The sequence below is a fragment of the Polyodon spathula genome, chromosome 16 (assembly GCF_017654505.1).
Source record: "Polyodon spathula isolate WHYD16114869_AA chromosome 16, ASM1765450v1, whole genome shotgun sequence".
Taxonomy (NCBI): Eukaryota; Metazoa; Chordata; class Actinopteri; order Acipenseriformes; family Polyodontidae; genus Polyodon; species Polyodon spathula.
Genome location: NC_054549.1, coordinates 25438860 through 25461011, shown reverse-complemented (window position 1 = coordinate 25461011; position 22152 = coordinate 25438860). Strand labels below are relative to the sequence as shown.

Genomic DNA, 22152 nt, shown 5'->3' with positions numbered 1-22152 from the left:
GAATTTCATGTAGGTTAACAACAAGATGCACAACACACCAGGGATACAATGGCAAGCCAAATTATCATTTAGAGATATCTCAAATTCATTTATAGATATCTTCAAATATTTGAACATATCTCAAAATCATTTTAAGATATCTAAAATACATTTAGAGGTATCTCTAAATGATTTACAGATATCATTAAACGAAGCTTTAAGTGAGTTATCTAAAATGCATTTTTAGATATCTTCAAATCGTTTTAATATATTTCAAAATGTTTTTGAGATATCTTTAAATACTTTTCAGATATCTATAAATCATTTAGAGATATCTCTAAATAACGTCCTTGTGACAGGATGACGCAGAGTGTTGACGTCAGGCCAGAATGCAGGAACAAAAACAAATCAGATAACTGCAGTTTTTACTTGACAAAATAAATAAAATGTTTTAACAAAAATAGACGCTCACAGAGTACAAAAATAAAAGGTTGAAACAAAACAAATCACAAACACAAAACACAAACGGTCCAGCTGGACAGCCTTCAAGGATCCTTTATAATTTATTTCCTCTCCTCCCAAGTTGTGCTCCTTATGCAGAGTGTCACTGTGTGCCTCTTTACTTGTGGCAGGCGGTACATATTGAGCAGCCAGTGGGGCTGTATGTCCCTCCTCTACGAGTACAACTAGTTTTTCTGGGTCTGCCATGTCTGGAAAAAGTGGATGGGCATTTTCTATTTTATTAAAGGATACAGGAGTATTTCTCACAGTGTAGGAGAAAGTGCATCTCTGTCTCGACCTCTTCTGTCTCACAGTGACCACAGAGCCTGTTCTCTCTGGGCAACCACGTCTGCCTATGTCAGTTTTTTTCTATGGCCAGGCTGTGGACACTGAGCGTGTACTTGGTCAGGATCTGTCTCTGCTTTGTATCTCTGACAGTGGAGAGATACTCTGCAAGGGTATAGTTTCTTTTTAGGGCCTGATAACAATCAAGTTTATTTTGGGATTTAGTTTCATTGTCCCAATGTTCCAGATAAGATGTTTTGTTTTGTTTATAATTTGGTTGACTCTGATTGGCAGGTGGTTAGCAGTGGTGACCTGAAGCTGGTTAGTGTTGATGGAGGTCAGTGCAGTGAGCTTCAGGACCAGCTGACCTAGGGGATTCCTTTCAGGGCTCAGCTCTTGGGTTTGATATTAATATTTCACAAGCGCAAAAATAACCCTTAAAATATTTAAAATAAGAGATTGATGCTACAATGCTACGGAGAACCTTCGTCAGGATAAATAATTCAACAAATATATTTCTTTACATACCCCCAAAGACTATAACACATGATTTCTCCCTTTTATTACAATATAATATATTCTATGAAGTCATTATGGCAATGTTTTTATTTTATTTTTTTGCTTGTTTAACTTATGAGAACCAATTCAGCTTGACTGCTGTGCATGGTTTTTATTATGCTGTACAAATAGAATATTTAATCAGATTATTATCAAATAAATATAAGGCTATAGTATTAAATAAATATATCTTACAGTACCAGTGTCCATTGGATATCAAATGTTTTTATTCATGATATAATTTCATATTTTCTAATTAAACTGAAAATTATTTGGTACCCAAACTTATTTTCGGAGTCGGGTTCCAGACTTCATTATAAAAACTGATGAGATGATTTTGTGCTGATGGTCATGAATATTTCACCTTAGGAATATTTGTCCCTATTTTTATGAAGTAAATAAAAATGTTTTAATATGATTAAAATACTGGAGAAGATGAAGTTTTTACTTGTTAAATGTCTTTAATTTTAAAACAGTTGTATTCCTTTTAGAAGAATGGGAGAAATCTTTGCATGCATTGAATAGGGGGATTTAAGTATTGCAACTATTCAAAAAGACAAAACTAATAATATAAATAATTAACTACTTTGAGCATCTTATCAAGAGAAAGTCATACACATATTACATATGGGCATACTGTTCTGTTGAGTGGATTTATTTTTCCAAAAAAATGCTTCCTATTTTCTCACCGGTTTACAAAGTCCAGTTATGTTCTCTCACCACAGAAATTCCCCACAACAGCTCAGGAGAAAGGTCATTGGGCATCTTCAGATCCCACAACCAAGGGAACTTGAGAGCCCCAGCCAAAACAACGCTCCCTCTGGAATCCCAGTGCCAGGAAGTTAACTTGCTCTCCCCAGACTGTGTGCCACACCCTGTTCACCAGAGAGCTTTCTAGACACGTGGGGACCCCACAGTTCTTTTTTTTTTTTTTTTTTTTTTTTGCTATGTATTATAGAAAAAATGTATTTTCACTGTAAAATGTTATCCAGTAAGGTAATATACCAGGTTTAAGAAAGTTCTATTTGCATGCCTTCTTTCTGATAGTTCTGCATTACCTAGGTCTACACAAAGAAATTGTCTCAAGCCTTCAACAAATCCTTTATGCGTCTTTGCACTTGTATAATTTAGAGTACTACTGTAAGTCTACAGGGTTTCACAGTTTAGTTTCTGTTTTTTTATTGTTTTTTTTAAATCTAGTAACAGCTCACAAACGAGTTGTGATAGTAAAATGTGTGTGGCCAAGCCCATGCTATATTTATGGTTCCACTGTAGCTCGAGTTTTCACAGCTCCACAATTCATGTAAAGCAAAAGCAATTACACAAAACAGCGGGCAGTTATATCTTTGCAACCTTACGTTCAAGGTTACAGTCTTACAAGCTTGTCATGGCTACTGAATAAACAGGATAATAATGCTTTTTTATATGAGAAATGAAAGACAATTTAGAACCGTTGTCATTTTATTTAAGCAAACATGTTCTAACCAGCTTAATAGCCTGCCTTGGTTAAATGTGACCTGGATTGAGTTGATTTTGAAGATTTATTTAACTGCTGGGCGCAATCCTACAGAAAATATTCAAATCATAATTTAATCTTTATGTTTCAGTCTTAGGTTACAGCAGAATGTATTAGACATTTAATTTAAAGTGCGGTGCAAACGGGGAAACAGTGGGGAGTTATCGTGAAGGACATCTTATACGGTTTTAACGTTATGAATGCAGTACATTTTTATTATGTATATTACTCTGATAAAATGAATCACTAGTCGTTATAATTAGATAGTCAAGCCCAATCTAAAGGATAATTAAGTGCTTTAATACAGTAACGTTTAAGTATAATAGTGCATAAATAATAAGGGTATTCTGCTCTCAGATACTTTCAATTAAGTACAGACCTCGAAAAATGAAAACTACAAAAGGATTAAACCTGATAGTGTGATACACTAAAAACCTTTTTGTTAAGAAATGTTCAGGATTGTGGGGTCTATTTTAATAATCTAAACAGCGACAGATCTAAATACAGCCACACTGAATAAAAAAATAAAAAAAACACTGATTTCCTTTCTTGATATAATAATGTTAATAACTTGGTTTATTGAAGGCAAACACCAGAAGGATAGAGTGGGGGTATTAAGATCCATCTCTGGTTATGCAATTTAAATATTCCTCTATATTTCTTTTAAATGACTGCTAACAAAGGGTTTGAATCTCATGTTATTACATCTTATTAACACTAGCACTAACATCTACCAGTGCTAGAAAGTCAGTGGTCTTCCGTTAAGCTAAACTGTTTCTGTTCAGTGGTTGAATTATTAGCCACAGGCAACAGAGAGAGAACCTCTTACTGGGCTACAAACACCACTGCACACCCATGATATAAAACCACACTGTCTTGGGGTCTGAGAAATTGAAATATACTGTTCCTCCCCTGTAGGTGCATGGACAACTCATTTGCAACCCTACAGGTGAGACTTATTGATGCTTATAGATGTACTCAAAACCTCATGCAGAAAGTGTCCATCTCCATTATTTAAATCAGGAGATGGCCACCTTCTGCACAAGGTTTTGTGGGATGGGGCTTCCCATCCACGCTGTCAAACAAACACCACCCATTGCTTTCTGCCGTCATATTTATACATAATAAATCATAACAACAATACAAAGCAAATACAAAATATGCACAGTGGCGGGGAGTACCCCATTCTTAAATAAACAAACAATACATTTCTACAATCATAATAGAATAACTAGAGTAACATTTATTTACAGGAAGAGCTTTTCCCTGCCCCTCTCATATGTGCAGGGCTCTCTCCTACTGCCCTGCCACACCATCATTTTAATGCTTTGACTCCTTTTTATCTTTTAAAATACTAATGAATCCTATTGAAAGACTTAAAGATTTAAAGAGGCAATGCCACCACTCTACTCCCTACCACCGAAGAGATATTAATGGTTGAAAATCTACTATAATATCAACCTCCATATCAGGAAGTACCAGATTATGGACTTATTCAGCTCATTTCCTTATTATATTAATGCTAAAAGGAAAGAGGGGTGTTTTCTGTAAGTGGGGCAAGATTATCACTTTATTATAACATAGGCATGCATTTACAAGGATAGGGCACCAGAGGGCACCAAATCCATACTTGTGTGCATAAGTCCTCTTGACATGAGAGGAAAATCCACCTGCAAGGAACTTCAGTATTGAAGCGAACACTCTCCAGGATAAATCACCCTGAGGGGGAATACCTGCAGCATAAATATAAAGTAAAATAGACTGTATACAATAAAAATCGACTGAAATACAATATATAGTGTACAATAAAATAGACTCAAATGTCTGCTGTCTCCCAAAGACCTGCTGCGATGTATTGCCATTTTGTAAAGGTGTAAAGTGCAGAAAAAAAAAAAAATCTTTGAATGTTTAACAAACATGAATAAATGAATGTAGAAACAGTCAGTTATGAAGCCATTTGGACTAGATTGCACTGATGAAGGATGCATTCAATCAAAATGTTTAGTTAAAGTTCAAATTTCAGTGTTTTTAAAAGAGGACAATGGCGCGTCATAGAGTAAGCAATAATTCCCGAAAACTGCATTGATAAGGATTACTCAAATACCAGTGGAAGCTAAAAAGCAATCAAATACTTCTAAATAACTTTGAGTATCTATAAAAAATGTATTTTTGACTGAGCAGAACTTATTTCCATTGTATTGTAATGGTCCATGCTGTGTTATGCAGTGTCGTTATGAATTCTGTCTCCTGTCATTGGGAAGAGGTTAAAAGCTCTATATCCACAATGCAGACTCTCTCTTTTACATAATGGTTAAGATGCTTGCTTGCTGTGTGCCGGGTCGCTAGTTTGGACCCATTCTCCGCCCTGTTAAAATAGCACAGGCATGCTTGTCATATCTCTGTTTGACTAAGCAGGTACTTTATTAGAGTGATGTGGTCATTTAGATTTTAAACACAAAAATGCAAGACACACAATGGTTTCTTGCATCTCCAGCAGACACAGGACTATACTGGTCAACAATGTTACATATCTATGGTTAGTTTCCAAATTAAACCTGTTCATTTAGTTTAGTAACACACTTCTGAAGAAAAAGAAAATAACTTTTGAATAGAGCTGTGTTAATATTCTCTGCGGATGTAGCACAGTAACAGATAAAAAATTAGAATCAGGGGTTCAGTGTATCTCAAGAGAGATAACAAGTGTGCTGACATGTAGCATTTATGGCTATACCAGTGCAAAAAAGAGCACATTTCACAAAATCACAACGGTAACATTAGCAGTGTAATGATACACACACATGTACAGTACCTTCACCAAGGTGGACCTTCTCCACTGAGCATACCTCATTCCATATGGCCATTTGTAGTATACATAGCCATCTGTGTGCTACAGTTTATCAGGGTTTTTTTGGTTTTTTTAGAGCTGTTCAGATCAGTATCTTTCCTAAAAGTACTGTATATGACCTTAGTAGAGCTAATAAGCAGCGCAAGTTTCCTTTTTAAGCCTTTCTAATTTACCCTGTCGATTGTTATCTTTTAATAGATTCCTGATTAACCTTATCTGACGTCAGACTGCTAGACCCATGGGGATTGATGCCAGTCCCTTCTGTTTAAATTGCATTGCCAGGGATGGGAATGAGACACAGATGCAGTTTCAAATGAGACGCTTCCTAACTGATAATAAGGGCTGTCATTTCTGCACATCTGTTAATTGAACAGCGTACAAGATTAGTTTCCTGACTGTATTTAGGGAAACTATGTATTAAGTTGTTTGAGGATCAGAAAACTACAGCTTACTGTGGCTACAGTTGCAGGGTTTTTTAGGACATTGAATATTGTTTAATCTCCATTCAAAGTTCCTACTTCTATTCTCCATTATAAACCTCACGGATTGTCTCGGCCAATCAGAATCCAAGTAGAGCGGTCATTATCCCACAGGTAGAGGCCCGCTCAAATCTAATGGGACTTTAGTATTGAAACTCATTTAAAATGGTGACATACAGTTTACAACAAGACTAGGGGTGGGGATTGTATTGCCCATATTGCCTCACTCAGACTCCTGCTTACTCTTTAAAAATATGCTCAATATGTTAACAAGCCAGACCGCTCTCAAGTAGAATGGTCCCCTAAAATGTGCTCCTTTGTCTAGGAAAGCAGTACAACTGGGGATCGGAAGTTTGTTGCCGGATAACATCACTCAGACTACTTGCTCACTAAATATATTGTTATCCCTGACTAGATCGCTATCTCCTCTTTAAAAATACACCAAGGATTATCATGGTCAAGGTTTTCAAATGATTATGAAGTTTTACAGGTCTGTCAGATACATTTATGCAGCTTTGTGTCACTGTCATTTGCACCTCACTAATTATTATAGTACAGCTGTCAGATGGAGGCTGTGTATTATAGGTTTTTGAATCATATTGCTTGAGCTACTTGGAACTATAAAATATATTACCAGGCTCTGTTTTGCAATTGCTTGAAGTGTGCATTACACATCTAGAACTTCAAAGAGAGAAACCTTTATAAACACGTCTGTATATTACTGCTCTGCCAAACCTTTTAAAACAGCCCATTATGCCTGTTCAATGTAGTCATTTGTGTGTCTGTGTTTATCATTAAATGGATGATAACCAAGGCTCTATTTTCCTGGTTCCGAATCAAATCCTATGTGTCGCATGTTCTAATTGCAGACCTGCACCAGAAGAAGTGATAAGGTACCAGGAAGCAGCAGTTACATCCTTTGTATTAAAAACTAATATCTGAATTGTAGTGAATGAAATGTATATTTTGCCTAGTAAATAATTATCAAGTGGAATGGTGATAAACTAGTTTAGTCTTTGCTAAATATGTTCTATTTGAGATAATGTTGCTCACATTAACAAGAACATTGATTTAAAGCTTTTTCACTCCTTTGTTACGAAAGAGATAAAACACCTTTGACGCTGGCCTGTAAAATGTACATCTGCAGTACTGTGCATGCTGTTTAGTGAGTGTTTGGAAGATCTTTGTAAGGACCACCCACATTATCCAAACCATCTGTCAAGCGCCTGCTGTGCCAGTCAAGCCAAGGATAATTTTATAGAAAAAATGACTGAGATCCCCACTGGAAGCACAACTTTAGATAGTAAATCCCACAAACTCTACCCCCCACTCTTTTTGCTATAAAACAGTGGCAGACCAGTATAACCACGAATGGAAATGTCTTTGTTTCACAATACTCTCCAGAGCATGTAAGCAGGCCTGGCGCTGATCAGGATCCCAGTGAGATTATCTATCTAGGATGTGACTGCATGTCTACTTCCTGTAGGTCGGACTCCTGCTCTTGTCTTCAACACCATGACGAGTCGTACAATGAAAACTTGTCTCTCAGAGACTGCGAGGGAAAGGAGACCAACTTTTCCAGGCCTGTTTTGCGTGCAATGTCATGTGTAAATGTAGCGAAGCCTGCAAGAACAGAGTTGCAGTGTGGCACTGGTCTGCATTATGAGTAGAGTGCTCATATGTATTGTAGGAATGGGCACAGCACAGGTAACAGTGACAGAATTATAAGCACCACAAATTAGGTCCATTTAACATCAAAGTGTGACAGAGAGCAAAGTAAATATTATTCTTCTCCTCGATGTACTTTAGTAAAAAGTTACAGAACTTACTCAATGTGACACCAAATGTGCCCTCATTTTATTGCAAGCAATCCCCATGGAGAATGAACCCACATATCAAAGTTAATACTAAAAAAATAAACCAGAACTAGAACTAGACAAAAATATGACAATTTCAAACAAGCTTGCAGGATGGTGAATTTAAGAATGATTTTCAGAAGTAGGGCAGGACTATAAGAGAATGTAATAAAACCAGTTACTTTAGAAGAATACCCAAAGGTTCGTTTTTAATTGCACCAGCCTATAGGGATTCTAGTAATATATACCATAAGAAGAAATGTGTCATGATTTAACTAGATTCTTTGTGTTGTAGTTTTCAAAAAAGGTCCCCAGTAATTATTTAGATTCTAAAAGCAGTCGTTAAAGATTATTTCCTATTTTCTGTTCATGCAAATGGTTGTGAAACCTATCAGATTATATTACTGATTATAAAAAAAATAATTTTAAAAAAAGGCCAAGAAATCCACTTGCATTGGGTTTCTAAAATGTAACCTTTGTGCTTTTTTTGTAACTTGCTAGTTAGATGTACAAATTCATATTATTTTCTCTGTATTTCTTTGTATTTGTTCAGCCTGCATTATATCACAAGTTGAGTCTCTCTGCAATCCACTGGGATTCCAACTCTTGTTGTCCTACATGGTACAGTTTCAATGAACAAATGTCACAAAGGTTCCCCTTCACAGTAATAAACAACAAGCTGTGACAGGTGATGGATTCTGTTGCAGTCACAATGTTTTTTTTTTTTTTTTTTTTTTTTTTTTTTAAAAAGCTCAAAGCACTTGCCACATAATAACTACATATAGAGAACACATGTTTGGAAATCTCCCTTGCAAGTCTAAAAAAAAAAATCTTGTCTTAGATTTAATCAGATGCCTGATATCTCTTTGTGCGATGGACCCTCTAGTTATTTTTTAATTCCATGTGAAAGAGCTCTTTAGAAAACGGTTCACTTTGTATATAAGGTGGATCTATTTTCAGATGAAAAACCCATTGCTTTGTGCTCCAGCTCCATAATCTATAACACATTTACACCAAATCTTTGGTAACAGAAATAAAAAGTGAGTTCATCTTAAACTAAATGGGGAACTACAGGTTGTTTTAAGATCTGATGCAGTCTGTTTGCTTATGTACAGGGTGTCCTATTAGTCAGTTATCATAGGCAATTACATATTTTGCCAGTTAGGATATTAAATCAGGCATCAACACACTGCTGACTATCTGTAACACACATTAAAATGATTTGTATTCGTTCCTCTTTGCTTAAAGGCATTTCACACCTGAAAGAAATAGCTAGACGTATTAATTCTATACCAGATTACAGGACACCCTCTATATAATGGGTTCCAAGCATTTTATAAATCTGAAGCCATCACCTACATTTTAATCTCGAGTGATCAAAGCCTTGCAGTTACGTTGCTTAAGTGGCAAGCGTAAAACTGATTTATCAATCGTACTTAACCTTACTACAGTATGACCCCATCCTGTCAGAAACTTAAAAGTGTCTTTGTTTGCTTTAGATAAAGTAGTTTCAAGCAGGAAACTCGCCTGCAAATATGCGACCACGCGATTGGCAGGTAAATCATTTCAACCGCCTCCAAAAGTCAAGCAAAGACTGGACTAGGGAGTTAACGCCTGCTTTCTCAACATCCTTCAGTCAATGGCAGCTGTTAATACTAGTCAAGCTGTATATTTTGAACCTCTCTTTGCTGCCTGTGGCGTGCGTTTGAGGATACTTTCTCTTCCCCAACCTCCTCTAATTTTTGGTCTTTCCAAGGGGGCTGATGATCAAACTGCCTCCCTGCCTATCAGTGGGGCTGAGATGTCAATTCATCTGCAAAACTGACTGTCTTGAAAGGCGAGGCCTAACGTCAAAATGCTTTAATTGAACTGTTTTTTCTTCTAATAAAAATCCTGTTTTTAAATAGCAATCCTGACTAAAAGTACTTCTACTCATAGCTTCAATTAGCATTCTACACTGTAACCGTCTGTTCTGTGTCATTAATGAATACCTGGTATTGCAGTAAAGCTGCATTTGCCCTGCAAAACCCTCATTCCCTTGCATCCCCTTCCTCAGCAAGCAGGTTCAATCGACTCAAAAACGAATGATTAGCAAAACATTGGTCCAGGTTTCCATAGTTGGCCCCTGAAACTATTACAATGCAATGATACACTCAGAACACCAGCGCACTAACCAGCTTGTTCATTCATTGTTGCTACACACTCAAGCTCTGTTGCAGTCTGAATGCTTGCCTAAGGACTCCAGTAGTGCTCCCATTTAGCATGACCCAATTAAGTCAGCTAAGTGTTGTCTGCTGATGAACAATATTGTCTATACAGTGGAATAAAACAGTAAAATTTTTGAAGAATGCCATAGACAGACCCCCACTAATACTGTAAACAAGCACCCAAGCCATACAGATTACCTCCCCTCACACAGCTGCACAAAGCTTTTCCAGATAGTCAATCAAATACAGTTCAAACTTCAGCCAGTAATAAACATGACCAGAGATTTAAAGGAGTGCTAAACAAGGCTTAAAATCCATTTTCTTACCTCAAGCACTTGCTCCATTATCACTGCCTCCCCTTGAAGATCTGTTGGTTCTATGATTGCATGTTATACTTCAGTTTGGAATATGCAGACATTTCAAAGACAGTGTTATATATACAGTATGAACAGTTTCTGCTGCTTCCAGGTTCTTGTGTTATGGTCTAATTTATTTTCACACATGTAGTTTATTTTACACTCGCTGTTTAAAAGTTTTTTTGGTCACAGTAAAACAGGTTTAAAAGGCACTGCATATCAACAGGACACTCAGTACTGCATCTCCAGCCAAGCCCGACCCCTATCTTCTTTTGTTTATGTCTGTGTTATCTCTGTGGTGAAGGGGCTATGTGTATTGCTCAGATCCGCCCCCCCCCCCCCCCCCCCCCCCCCCCCCCCCCCTCTTTTTTTTTTTGTTTGGATTCTCTCGGCTCCTATTCGTCTCGCTCGGCCATTGAAAGGTTTTTTCTTCTTTTTCTGTAGAAAAAACGACTAGAGACCTGTGCTTGACGTCTTTTTGATGATGTCGGACAGGGTATGACATCAGACTGGAAAGGGGAAATTGTAATGTTGGACTTGGTCTGACATAGGACCACAAAGGGTTAATAAAACTTATAAGTTAAAATGATTTTAAAATAATGGTTAGCCCTCATTTAAGCCTTACCACTCAATGCAGCCTATGTATTTGCTCTTCTCTCCTCCACCTCACCTTTTGGTCTTGCTTGGAGGTTGTTTGCAGTCAAGCAGTCAGTGCTTATTGCTTTATAGCAGCATTTTCAAATATTATCTTATCTTGCCTTAGGCCCTGCATTTTCCAAAAGTTGATGTGTGGAAATGTACCTTATTCCAATCAATGGCTCGAACAGAAACTCAAATTTAATAGGATAACATCTTGCTTGTTGCCAGAACTAGATAAAACTGGCTTCTCTGCTATCCATATAACATTAGTTTGTAACGTGGCCATAGTTAAACTACACAGGGGGAAATCATAGTACTCGTTATGAATACTTTTGTATACTTGTTACTTGGCACAACTTCTGCCCTCCATCATAAACCATTATAGCCATTTCAGCTTAAAGTAATATACCTTTAAGGTTTAATCTATTTATGTAGCCTGTACATTGTATATTTTCTATTCAGCTGTAACATGATGTAACAAATCAGGGGTCAATGTCACACACACACACATTTTCTGTGAATATTAAAATATATTTAAAATCCAAGCACATTTTTGTGAAATAATGAAATAATACAACTTAAGCCAATAGAAACACTGGCCATTTTATGTAAAAGTTTTTAATTCCAGTGCTTTGAAGTTTGACAAACTATTAATCTGGTAAATGAAGTCCTAAATGCTTTGAGTACCTGTTTGCACCTCATTATTCATTAGTCTTTTCTTTCATTGGCAGACAAGCCCGTTGAAAGATGATGGTTCTTTAGATCGCCTATGAAATTCAGGCTCTTGAAATAGGTTCAAACATGGCTTTTCAGAAATACACAGTGGGACCTGGTGCTTACATCACTTCAGAATAATACAGGACTGACTGGAGGCAGGTTAGTGTGACTGTAGCTAACACAATAACCCCAGAACTCTCCCAGCTGGTGTCCATTCATTCGTTATACATGTCTCAGATGTCCAGTTCTGAAAGAAACATGTTGAAGTAAACATGTATTTTTATTTTGTGGTATTACACCTGGTTAAAGAAATCTCTGTTAACAAGCCTGGCTTTCAGTTAGCATTGCACTGACTGGAGAGTGAAATTGTCCCCACCCCTTCAATGACTTCTTAACTGAATTTACCAACTAGCTGCTTCCCAACTTTATTAAGATCCTTTGAGTGTTTCTAAATTCAGCACTATCCAGTGTTTAATAGGTATGCATGGACTTTATTATACTATAATATGTTCAGAGGGAAATCATCATGAAACACCAATTTGAATGGGCCACCCTATCAATGAAGGACTCAACCTCAAGGAATAAGGAATGCTGTGAGGTGCAGTGAAGGAGCTTGTGGCCTGGTATCAAAATGAGAAGCTGAATTCTAAAACAAGGCATTGTCTGTGCTAGAGAGGTGTTGCCGAGTAGCAGCATGTCTTAGACCAGGGGTCTCCAACCTTGGTCCTGGGGAGCTACTGTGGCTGCTGGTTTTCGTTTCAACCATTTTCTCAGTTACTTAATTGAACCAATTATTGACTTAATTAGTCAAGATTAACAGGTGTTCCAGATCTTTAGCCACTGAGGATGAAAAGACACCTATAAAACCTGCTGGTTAGGGACTCTCCAGGGCCAGAGTTGGACACCTCTGTCTTATACTGATGCAGGCTTGTATAAACACCCCATTGAGCCAGTCTGTGACTCCAGCTTACCATCTAGTTTTGAAGACTCAAGTGGACTGATCATGTTTCTGACACTCACCAGACTCCTATTTGCAAAAAAGCAATACAGCCTGCTATGAAAGCTGTAGAAAACGACACGGTGTAGCTGTCTTCCTAATTTAAAGCAGTTCATTTGGATGTTAATAATGCATTCTTTGTATGCTATCACATCTGTAGGGGAGATTGGTGAGCACCGCTGATGGGAAGTATCAAGTGCAAGAAGCAGTGCTGTTACAGATTCTGTCCTATCAGTGAGATTAGGTTAAAAGCTCTAGAACCACAAATGCAGATGAGCCAAGCTCATTTGCATAGTGGTAAGATGCTCGCTTGCAGTTTGCAGGGTCACTTGTTCGTGCCCAGCCTCCACCCTCATATACTGATGCTGCAACCCAGAACTCATCGATTGGCTGCAGCCGATGGCCGAGGTTAAGGGGGTAAGAGTGCAACAGGCAGTGTTGTGTGATACATTGCCATTACGCATTCTGTCCCGTTAGTGAGATTAAAAGCTTTAAAACCACAAATGCAGACAAACCCAGCTTATTTATAATGTAAATGATTTATTTAAAACACATCATCACAGGTATAAAGCAGAAGCCTCACACAGATTAGAAGATTAGTCTGGGCTCAGTTACTGTGCAGTCACTGAAAAATACTTTTAAAAAGAATTTGTATTTAGTTTTTTTTTTCTAAAATAAAGATAGATTGAGTCCTTGAAAATTGTCTGTCATCTGCCTTGTTGTTTTAAAAAGATAAAGTTGGAAAATAATGTAAGAATGTAATGTAATAATGTTCTAATGCTGCTGCCCTAAGGTATCGCTGTATGAAAGCTGGATCTCTGTGTTGCAATTTATGGAGCAAGATGGCTAATCTGACAGATATTAATCAAGGGCCTACAGCAGGAGCTCAGTTAGCAGGTGCTATAGATTCCTACTGTTTTACAAGGGCAGATGTCACTTATACATTGCAGAGGTGTTGTAAAAATACAGTTGTGAAAAACAGGATAGAAAAATATTTGGAGCCCAAAGGCAGGGGCCTTAAAAAAGTATAAACCCGCTTCAACCAGTCATTATCCAACAAGTCCTGTAAAAGCTGAAAACATTTTGAGAAGCCTAAGCGATCCAGACCAAAATATTACCTAAAAACACATAAAAAAAAATCTTCATATAAAAATAAATAAATAAAAGCGTTAATATCCTCTGAAGCAGTCATTAGCTCTAGAAATTGACCTTTCTTTTGGCATGGGTCACCTAACAGTCACCATGGTCATTTACCAATAATCATGTAATAGCCACTGCTTCCAATATCACTACATAAGAGAATGGAGCACATAGTTCTATAGCTATTGTCAGAAGTTTTGCATCACCTAGAATTAACACATTTTGCTTCATAGTTGAATGAAACCTGCTAAATAATGTTACGTTAACATATTGAATTACATACCGCTTTGTAGTTTTTCATATGCTTCACAAAAACTGACAAAAATTGAAAAATACGACATTTCAAAATCTAACAAAATACTGTACTACTATTATGGCTTCCGGTAGACTTTTCATTTTGTAGTTTCTTTGATTACATGATGTTAAATAAAAGATCTAAATCATGTTCATATTTTTTAAATGTCTCAGTCCTAAAATTGTAAGTGATGCAAAGCTTTTGGTCATAGTTCTATATTATGACAATTCCACGCTAACAAAGCAGTCTGCAAAGTGGCCTTTTGACAGCTCAATATTGTTTGGCAGCTGTAAACACTTGTTATTTACTGATGGTTACAAGCATTTCACAGGGCTGAGATTTACTCCGTGAGAACATGTCAGGAGATGTTCCCATCAAGAGCTCTGTATAATCTCTACCAGCATGTGGTCTTGTCAGTAATGCCCATTCAGAAAGGGAAGACTTCAACCCATGCTATTTTCCTTTAGTTTCATTCTGTTTTCATTCAGCTGTTTATTCTCCACCACTAAGGATGCACATCCTGTAAGGAGTTACTGTACCCATGTATGTCACACTTCTTTTTTAGTATTGCTTTCCAAAGAAACTTGCTAAGGATCTTTTTGTTGTAAAAAAATTATGATCTTGGGTTATGTGGAGTATGTGTGTCTGGCCATCAGACTACTTCCTGTGTGTCATTTAAGTTTTCATATATCTATTTAAATGATTGCTCAATTGTGATGGAACTTTCTAAAGACATTCTTTATCACTCAGCTTTTGTGTGTAACATAATCAGGGGTTATTTGGAGACTGTCTTTCTGTGCGTTGCAATTACATTTTTACATATACAGTATCTAGGGAACTACTTATATAACTGGGATGAAGCATATTCTAGAGGCGTTTGTCTGGCGAGATGAAACTAGGACCTTCTTTAGCTAGAGTTAAGTTATATAATGTTTGTGCATAAGGACAGCTGTCCATCTGTCTGTTAAACAATTTTTACATGGTTACGGCCATGGTGATCCACTTTTTCATGTTATTGATGGCTTTAATTTTGAATTTACAGCTATGGCATGTCAATAATATGCTTGTTAGTGTTTACAATACTATCAGGAATTTCTTCTGACATCACAAAGAGTAAGAAGGCAAATATCTATGATACAGATACAGTATGATACATGTACAAAGTGATGACTCAACTTGCGCAAAAGAATGTCCTTACCAAGTTTCATCACTGCACATATATGCGTGACATACAGACAGGTGCATCTATGCATCCCCATATTCTGAATTGTCAATAACAGTACATGTAATGGATTAATCTGCTTTTAAGTAGAATATGCCATATGCAATACATGCCATATGCAATATATCACCCAAGTCGTGAGGACTGCAGTAATTTGTAGTAGATGTAGAAGTTCAATTATCAAACCCTATAGACATGGACAAAACTAAGGCATTTGTCTTACCTTGCACATAGTCTGCTAAACCGATTGGTTGTCAAAAGCAGCTGCAAGAGTTAAGAAGAAACCAAACCGAATTGCATTCCTATTACAGTCAGAACAAACACATAGTACTTTCTTCTTTGTATTTAAATTTTATTCAATACACAATAACAACAAAATCATTACTAAAATTGATAAATACAAGCAGTCAAAGACTTCTGACATCCTGCCAATCTGATCACACTATCAAGTTGCAGATTACAGAAAGGCCTGCAGTCATTTACATCGTACGTGATAGTGCACATGTGTTTATATAATAATTCCTTCCACAGTTCCAAGGGGGGTGAGTGAGGAAAGCACTCGCTGATCCTATCCAAAACAGAAACTATTCAAAGTACAGATCCTGAAAAGAAGTTTAGAATATAGGCCTGCCTCGTGGTTGTTGTTCAGATCGATAGATGCATTGCAGTGCTCCTCGTGTGGTCCTTGACCCTTCACTGCAGGTAATCTGGGAGCTGGTCGGCGGCACAGCGGAAGCCCAGGTTGGAGGCGGAGCTATCGGGGGTGTTTTGGCTACGAGCCACACAGCGATACCTGTAACAATAAGACTGAACACAAAGACTATCGTTAACATTTAAATACAAATAAACCTGCTTAGAACCAATATTTAAAGTACCATATAAAAAAGTGACCACATATGACAGGTGGCTCTATTTTAATTACCGTATTTAAAAAAAAACCTAAAAAAACAATAAAACAGTAACATTTCTTGCCCTTTATACAGCCAGTTAAAGATGGGATGGTTGTGGCTCCAATTTGGTCCACAATGTCATTCCACTAGCACGCCCATGCTCGTTAAACAGCCAGGTGAATATGGCATTATAAAAGGGGAGCACTGTTTGTGGGTGGGGCTGGGTTACAGTGTAAGCTAATTCACCTCCTGCTGTGAAAAGCAGGATCATTTTAACCTCTAGTGAACATCACATGTAAAAGCCACCACCCAATTCGCACAACTAGCAGTGTCAGGTTGATAAAAACCCAGGATTGAATGGCAGCTGGCAGGTTAGGTCAGGACTGAGGTGCTTTTGCTCCAAGAGCTATGATTTTTTTACTGCAGTGTGCTGCTGAGTACTGTACCATGCTCTGCATTTTAGTTTAACTTGAAGACAATTTTCTTTTTCTATCTAAAAATTACCACTTCAAAATTGCATTTCACCACAAACTGAATGACAGACAGCAGCAAGAGGTACATAATCAAACCTCTAGACACTGGTATGCCTGGGGCTTGGCTGGAAAGCAACAAAAACTACCTGCTCTAGACTCCTGTTGAAGATTAGTTAAGAACAGGCTTTGAACAATGCTATCCATATGAGTGTGTAAGTTGAAATTATGACCCACAAATATGTCTGTATGCACAGATTCATGGGCAAGTGGTTCTTTTGGTAACCAACCAGAGGCTAGATCTAGGAATAAGTAGGCCATTTTAACATCAAGAATGACGACACAATCGATTGATTGCTTTATAAAGAAAAATGCACAGATCATTAAACTATAGAAACTTCATATACAGCACCATATATAGACTAGTGGAATACAGCTGGCTTATACTTGTATAGCAGAATGTTTTTCATCACTTTTTCCATAGCAACCAAGTTAAATTAGATCACGGGTCATTGGGTACTGTCACATCACATTTCAGCAGTGAGTAAGAACCGTTTGGCCACTATTAAGCACACAAAATAGAGAGGCTGAGCTAAAGACAGTCACCTAGCAACCCTATCATCACCACAGATTGTATTGGATTTCCATTCATTACTCTCTTGTTAAACCTTTATCATATCTGGGCGCATGTAACCCAGAAAAAGATTCACCTTACGTGAATATGACGGGCATAATAAACCCCTTATATCAAGGAATAGCAATGTGTAAAACGAACTGTGATTATTTAATGTATTCTCATGTTCTGGTCCATTGGCTCCCTATAACATTTCACTAACCCAAGAGTACTCACTAAATCGTTTATTTTTCTATGGAAACTAGGTGGGCAACAATTAATGGATGCATCAATTATTGATCAACTGCCCTTAAATTTTACCGAGCTTCAATTATATTTTGGTTAATCGATGCATGAAATTAGTACCCAGTTTTAAATCTTCTGTTGTCGGTTTGCATTAAAACCTTGCGTGTGAGTGTGCTGCTTCTAGTGCTAGTACGGTAGATTTGCGCGTTGCTAGGATACGCACTTCAAGCCTACATTATGCGTTGGATAAGACAAATCAGAATTTCTTTTAAAAAATCTATTAAATCTACCAATAACCTTTTGTTTCAAAGCATGTTGTGTTGGATTATATGGCAATATTATAGAAAAAGAAACTGAATTTAATACGATAGTTACATTAGTTAGGGTTTGTGAGATTAATTCAAATGCAACCATAGTTCAGATATTACTTCTGTTAAACCTGATCAAACCTGAGAGCAGATAGAGGATTGCAGGCAGCCCTGCAGGTGCCTGGCCAGTTGGGTCTGCTGCTCTCACTTGACTGTATGACTCACCCTGCCCTGCCACGTGGCTGTGCTTTTACCAGGTGAGCCACTCGGGGATCCTGCAGAATAATTAAAACACCTTGTAGTCTTGCAATATCGAATCAGCACCACCCTGTTTTTTTATGGTGGCTTGAAGCTGTTCAGGCATCCCAAGTGCTCACAAGAATTATCATAAGAGATAGGGTCAACTGTACATATTTAAACCAGACTTACTAAATAAACCATAAAAAACAGCTTTTGTGTCATAACTTTATGAATATGGTCACTGTATTTTGCTATTAAAGAGCTAGGAAACATTATCAATTATTAATTCTATTGGTGTTACATAGACCAGATATTGTTTAAGAGAAATGAATATTGCCTATACACCCCTCATGTTCTATTTATGGACTCAAGACAGTTGAGTTGCAATAAAAAGCATATTACTAAATTATATGTCTGTATCTTCAAGGGTTTAGTAAGCATCTGGAGAGTTTCTTATCTTTATAAAAAAAAAAAAGGAGAGCAGAGCATATTGTCCCAGATACCAATCTGAAATGCAATAAGCACTTCTATTTCTGCCCAGCTCAAGGTCAAACTGCCACACTAAGGGAATTAACTTGGTTTGCTATAAACTACATTTCAGATTAAATTTGATTTCTTAAAGGAGACAGTCTTCCCAAAGGTTACTGTATTTAAGACCCGTTTGTACAAAAAAAAAAAAAGCAAGTTATTATAAATCATAGTTATTAATTTTTTTGTTATTTGTCAAAACACTTCCAAAAAGTTGGATCCAAAGTCGAGCTGGCGATTGGTAGTTTTGGCAACATCCATTGCCTCAGTTCACCAGGTGAAAGAAGCCTAATCTTCAGTTCCCGAGGCGAGCGTGTGCTCCAGACGCTGCACTGATCACACAGATCATTTGTACAGGCAGTGGCTGCTATAGAAATGCTGCACTTAAGATAGATTTCACATTTGAAACTATAAAAAATACATTTTCAAACAGGTAAAAATACACACAGTAATAATGTTTTTCAACCCAAGCATTGAATCGGTGCAACAATCTGTCATCCTTATGCGCCTCCCCTGACCTTACTTCAAGTTTGAAAAAAATACATTATGGATTTTACTAAGGAAAACAAATGTGCAATACAAATTGTGTTTAAACACAGATTGTGGATAAAGTAGGCCAAACATTCTGGGACGATTTTTCAAAGCTTAATTTACAAGTATGTCAGAGATTTTTGATAATCCATTGTGATAATTGGTTGTAGTATTAGACATAATTAAAATTGTTGTCAACAAATGGAGAGCAGGTTGCTGTTTTATTTCCTTCTGATATGACTAGAAATGACTGTATAGTCTGTTGAAATACTATATCTTGGCAGGTCTTTGAAGATTCATTGTTGCATAACACTACAACATAATAGGTATCTTGTTTCCGGTAATAAAAGTTCAAGAACCCATTAACAAGTTCCAAGATGTGATTATACTGTGTGCGGATGTTGTCAAGAGTCTTGTATATTAGAGGTTACTTAAGTGGATTCTAATGTTAAGACCATTTAATTCATGACTTGACTTAGAAAACTGCCAAAATTTGTAAGTTAATAGACTTGGATAAATTCAGTGTGTCTTTGTGACAGAGTGGGGAGTGAATACAGATGATGCAATGCAGTGCTGAATAAACATACAATGATATCCAGGTGCAAGGGTGTTTATTGAATAATTGACAATATCCAGAGCCTTATGGCAAATAATGTAAATAATAAATGATGGAAGTGACCAGAAACTAAAAGTCCAGTCTTTTTTTTTTTCACCCACACGTAACACAAAACACAAACACAGTTTTAACAGTGTGTGAATCAAGTGCTCGTGTTGAAAGACAGTCCGTAGTGAAACAGGGAAGTGCTGGTGTCCGAGTTTGTTGTGGCCTGTAGCTACAGCTCTGGGTCGTGTTAGTAATCTTACTGAACAGACAAATAGACAGTGCTACTGGACAGACTAACAAACACAACACTCATGTTTCTCACAGATGCAGGGTCTCCTTTTAAGTTGTTTTCTAACGATTTACAAAGGAACGAATTAGTTTGCTACAACCCCTATTTATACTCTCCCTCATGACACCTTGGTTAACAAATGCATCCACTTCTCCAATCCACGAGTGCCATGCCGTTTCCCATCTGGGTCATTGAGTTCGGGTACTGTAGCGCTGCCTCTTTTCTAGGTGGCAGACCTCCACCTACCCACAGGAATAAACTGTCATGCCATTTAGTCCAGGATACTCTGTTGCCTTTACACAGCACTCTCACAGGTCAGGAGGGAGATCTAACACCCAAGAATCATTCGATCTCTATCACAGTCTTCTTTTAGTTTTTGAACAAAACCACATGCTTGCTTGCTCAGCCCTGGTATCTTTGTGCAAAGTGGCCTGGTTCTTCGCATGGGAGTTGATTTGATCAACCTGTAATCTGATAAGCCATAGTTAGAATTTTCAGCGCAAGTTACAGCACTGGGGAAACCCGGTAAAATGCTCTATTACCTAGCTATGGCTCATCCCGGTGGGGTAGAGGTTGATCAAATTAACCTCATAGCAACATACTGTAGCGATCCATCAGCAGAGCTACCAATACAAACCTAGAGCTAGCAATGTAAATATGATCTACATGCACAGTACGGAAAGAGTATGTGAAAATGGAAAGTGTGAAATATATATGACAGATAGATGACTCCACCGGTACCCCTCAATAACTGAGACATCTTTTTCATTGCAGGTTGATAAGGGGAATGAAGTGTCATTGAACATAAGAAAGTTTATAAATGAGAGGTGGCCATTTGGCCTATCTTGCTTGTTTGGTTGTTAGTAGCTTATTGATCCCAGAATCTCATCAAGCAGCTTCTTGAAGGCTCCCAGGGTGTCAGCTTCACCAACATTACTGTGGAGTTGGTTTCAGACTCCCACGATTCTCTTTGTAAAAAAGTGCCTCCTATTTTCTTTTCTGAATGCCCCTTTATCTAATCTCCATTTGTGACCCCTGGTCCTTGTTTGAAGTTGGATACACCCTTCTAACTCATATTTGCATATTATTATCTTGAGCCACAACAACAAAGCCAGTTTCCACATCAGCTCTAAAAGAAAAAAAAAATTAACATAAAAAAATGAATCACATCTTTGACTTCCTCTTGAAAGAAAACAAGATCACAGACATTCCAAACTCGATGACAGCTTGTTATAAATGTCATTTTAATTTCAGTCTTGACACATCTTGTTACACTAGAGAGGTGTCCCAGAAAATCTCTTTTTTTCTTCAGTCGGATTAAGTAGTTTTAAAAGGGAAAATATATATTTAGTAAATACAATATAGACCACTATAAGAAAAGGGTGACATGCTTTGTAGGCTATCTTCCTATTGAAATGGCATGGCACCCCAGGGGACAGGGATAGGTGAGGTCTGTGAATCCACCATGGAGCACACTCATGATCCAGTTTAGGCCAGCTGTGTGGAGAGGTAGTTATCATAGCCAAGTCTGCGTAGCTTTTAGTTTGCTGTTTTGTTAGGTAAAATAAGCACCTTTAACTATTATTAATCACTCAATGATGCTACTTTTAGAAATACTAAGAAATGTAATAACTTCAGGTAAAAGTAGACAAATGTTTTAGCTGATGCCTTCATGTGTCATACTTGACTTGCCAAGATACAAAAGATTTGGAAGTGCTTAAGAAATGCATTTAAAATTAACAGCATGAAAACTTGAATAAAAGGGCAAAGAAAGACTTCAAAACCTAAGAACAGCAATTTAAAGAAACAGGTGTCATTATATACATTTACACATTAGTCTG

At 37.3% G+C, this 22152-nt stretch overlaps 1 protein-coding gene across 1 annotated transcript in view; it reads right to left on the bottom strand.

The window, feature by feature from the left end:
• Window positions 1–16199: 16199 nt before the first annotated feature.
• Window positions 16200–22152, bottom strand: part of LOC121328703 (formylglycine-generating enzyme-like) — a 39672-nt gene continuing 33719 nt past the window's right edge. Inside the window, 1 exon segment of the mRNA XM_041273676.1 lies at window positions 16200–16399. Coding sequence (XP_041129610.1) covers window positions 16286–16399 — 114 coding nt within the window. The 3' untranslated portion in view covers window positions 16200–16285.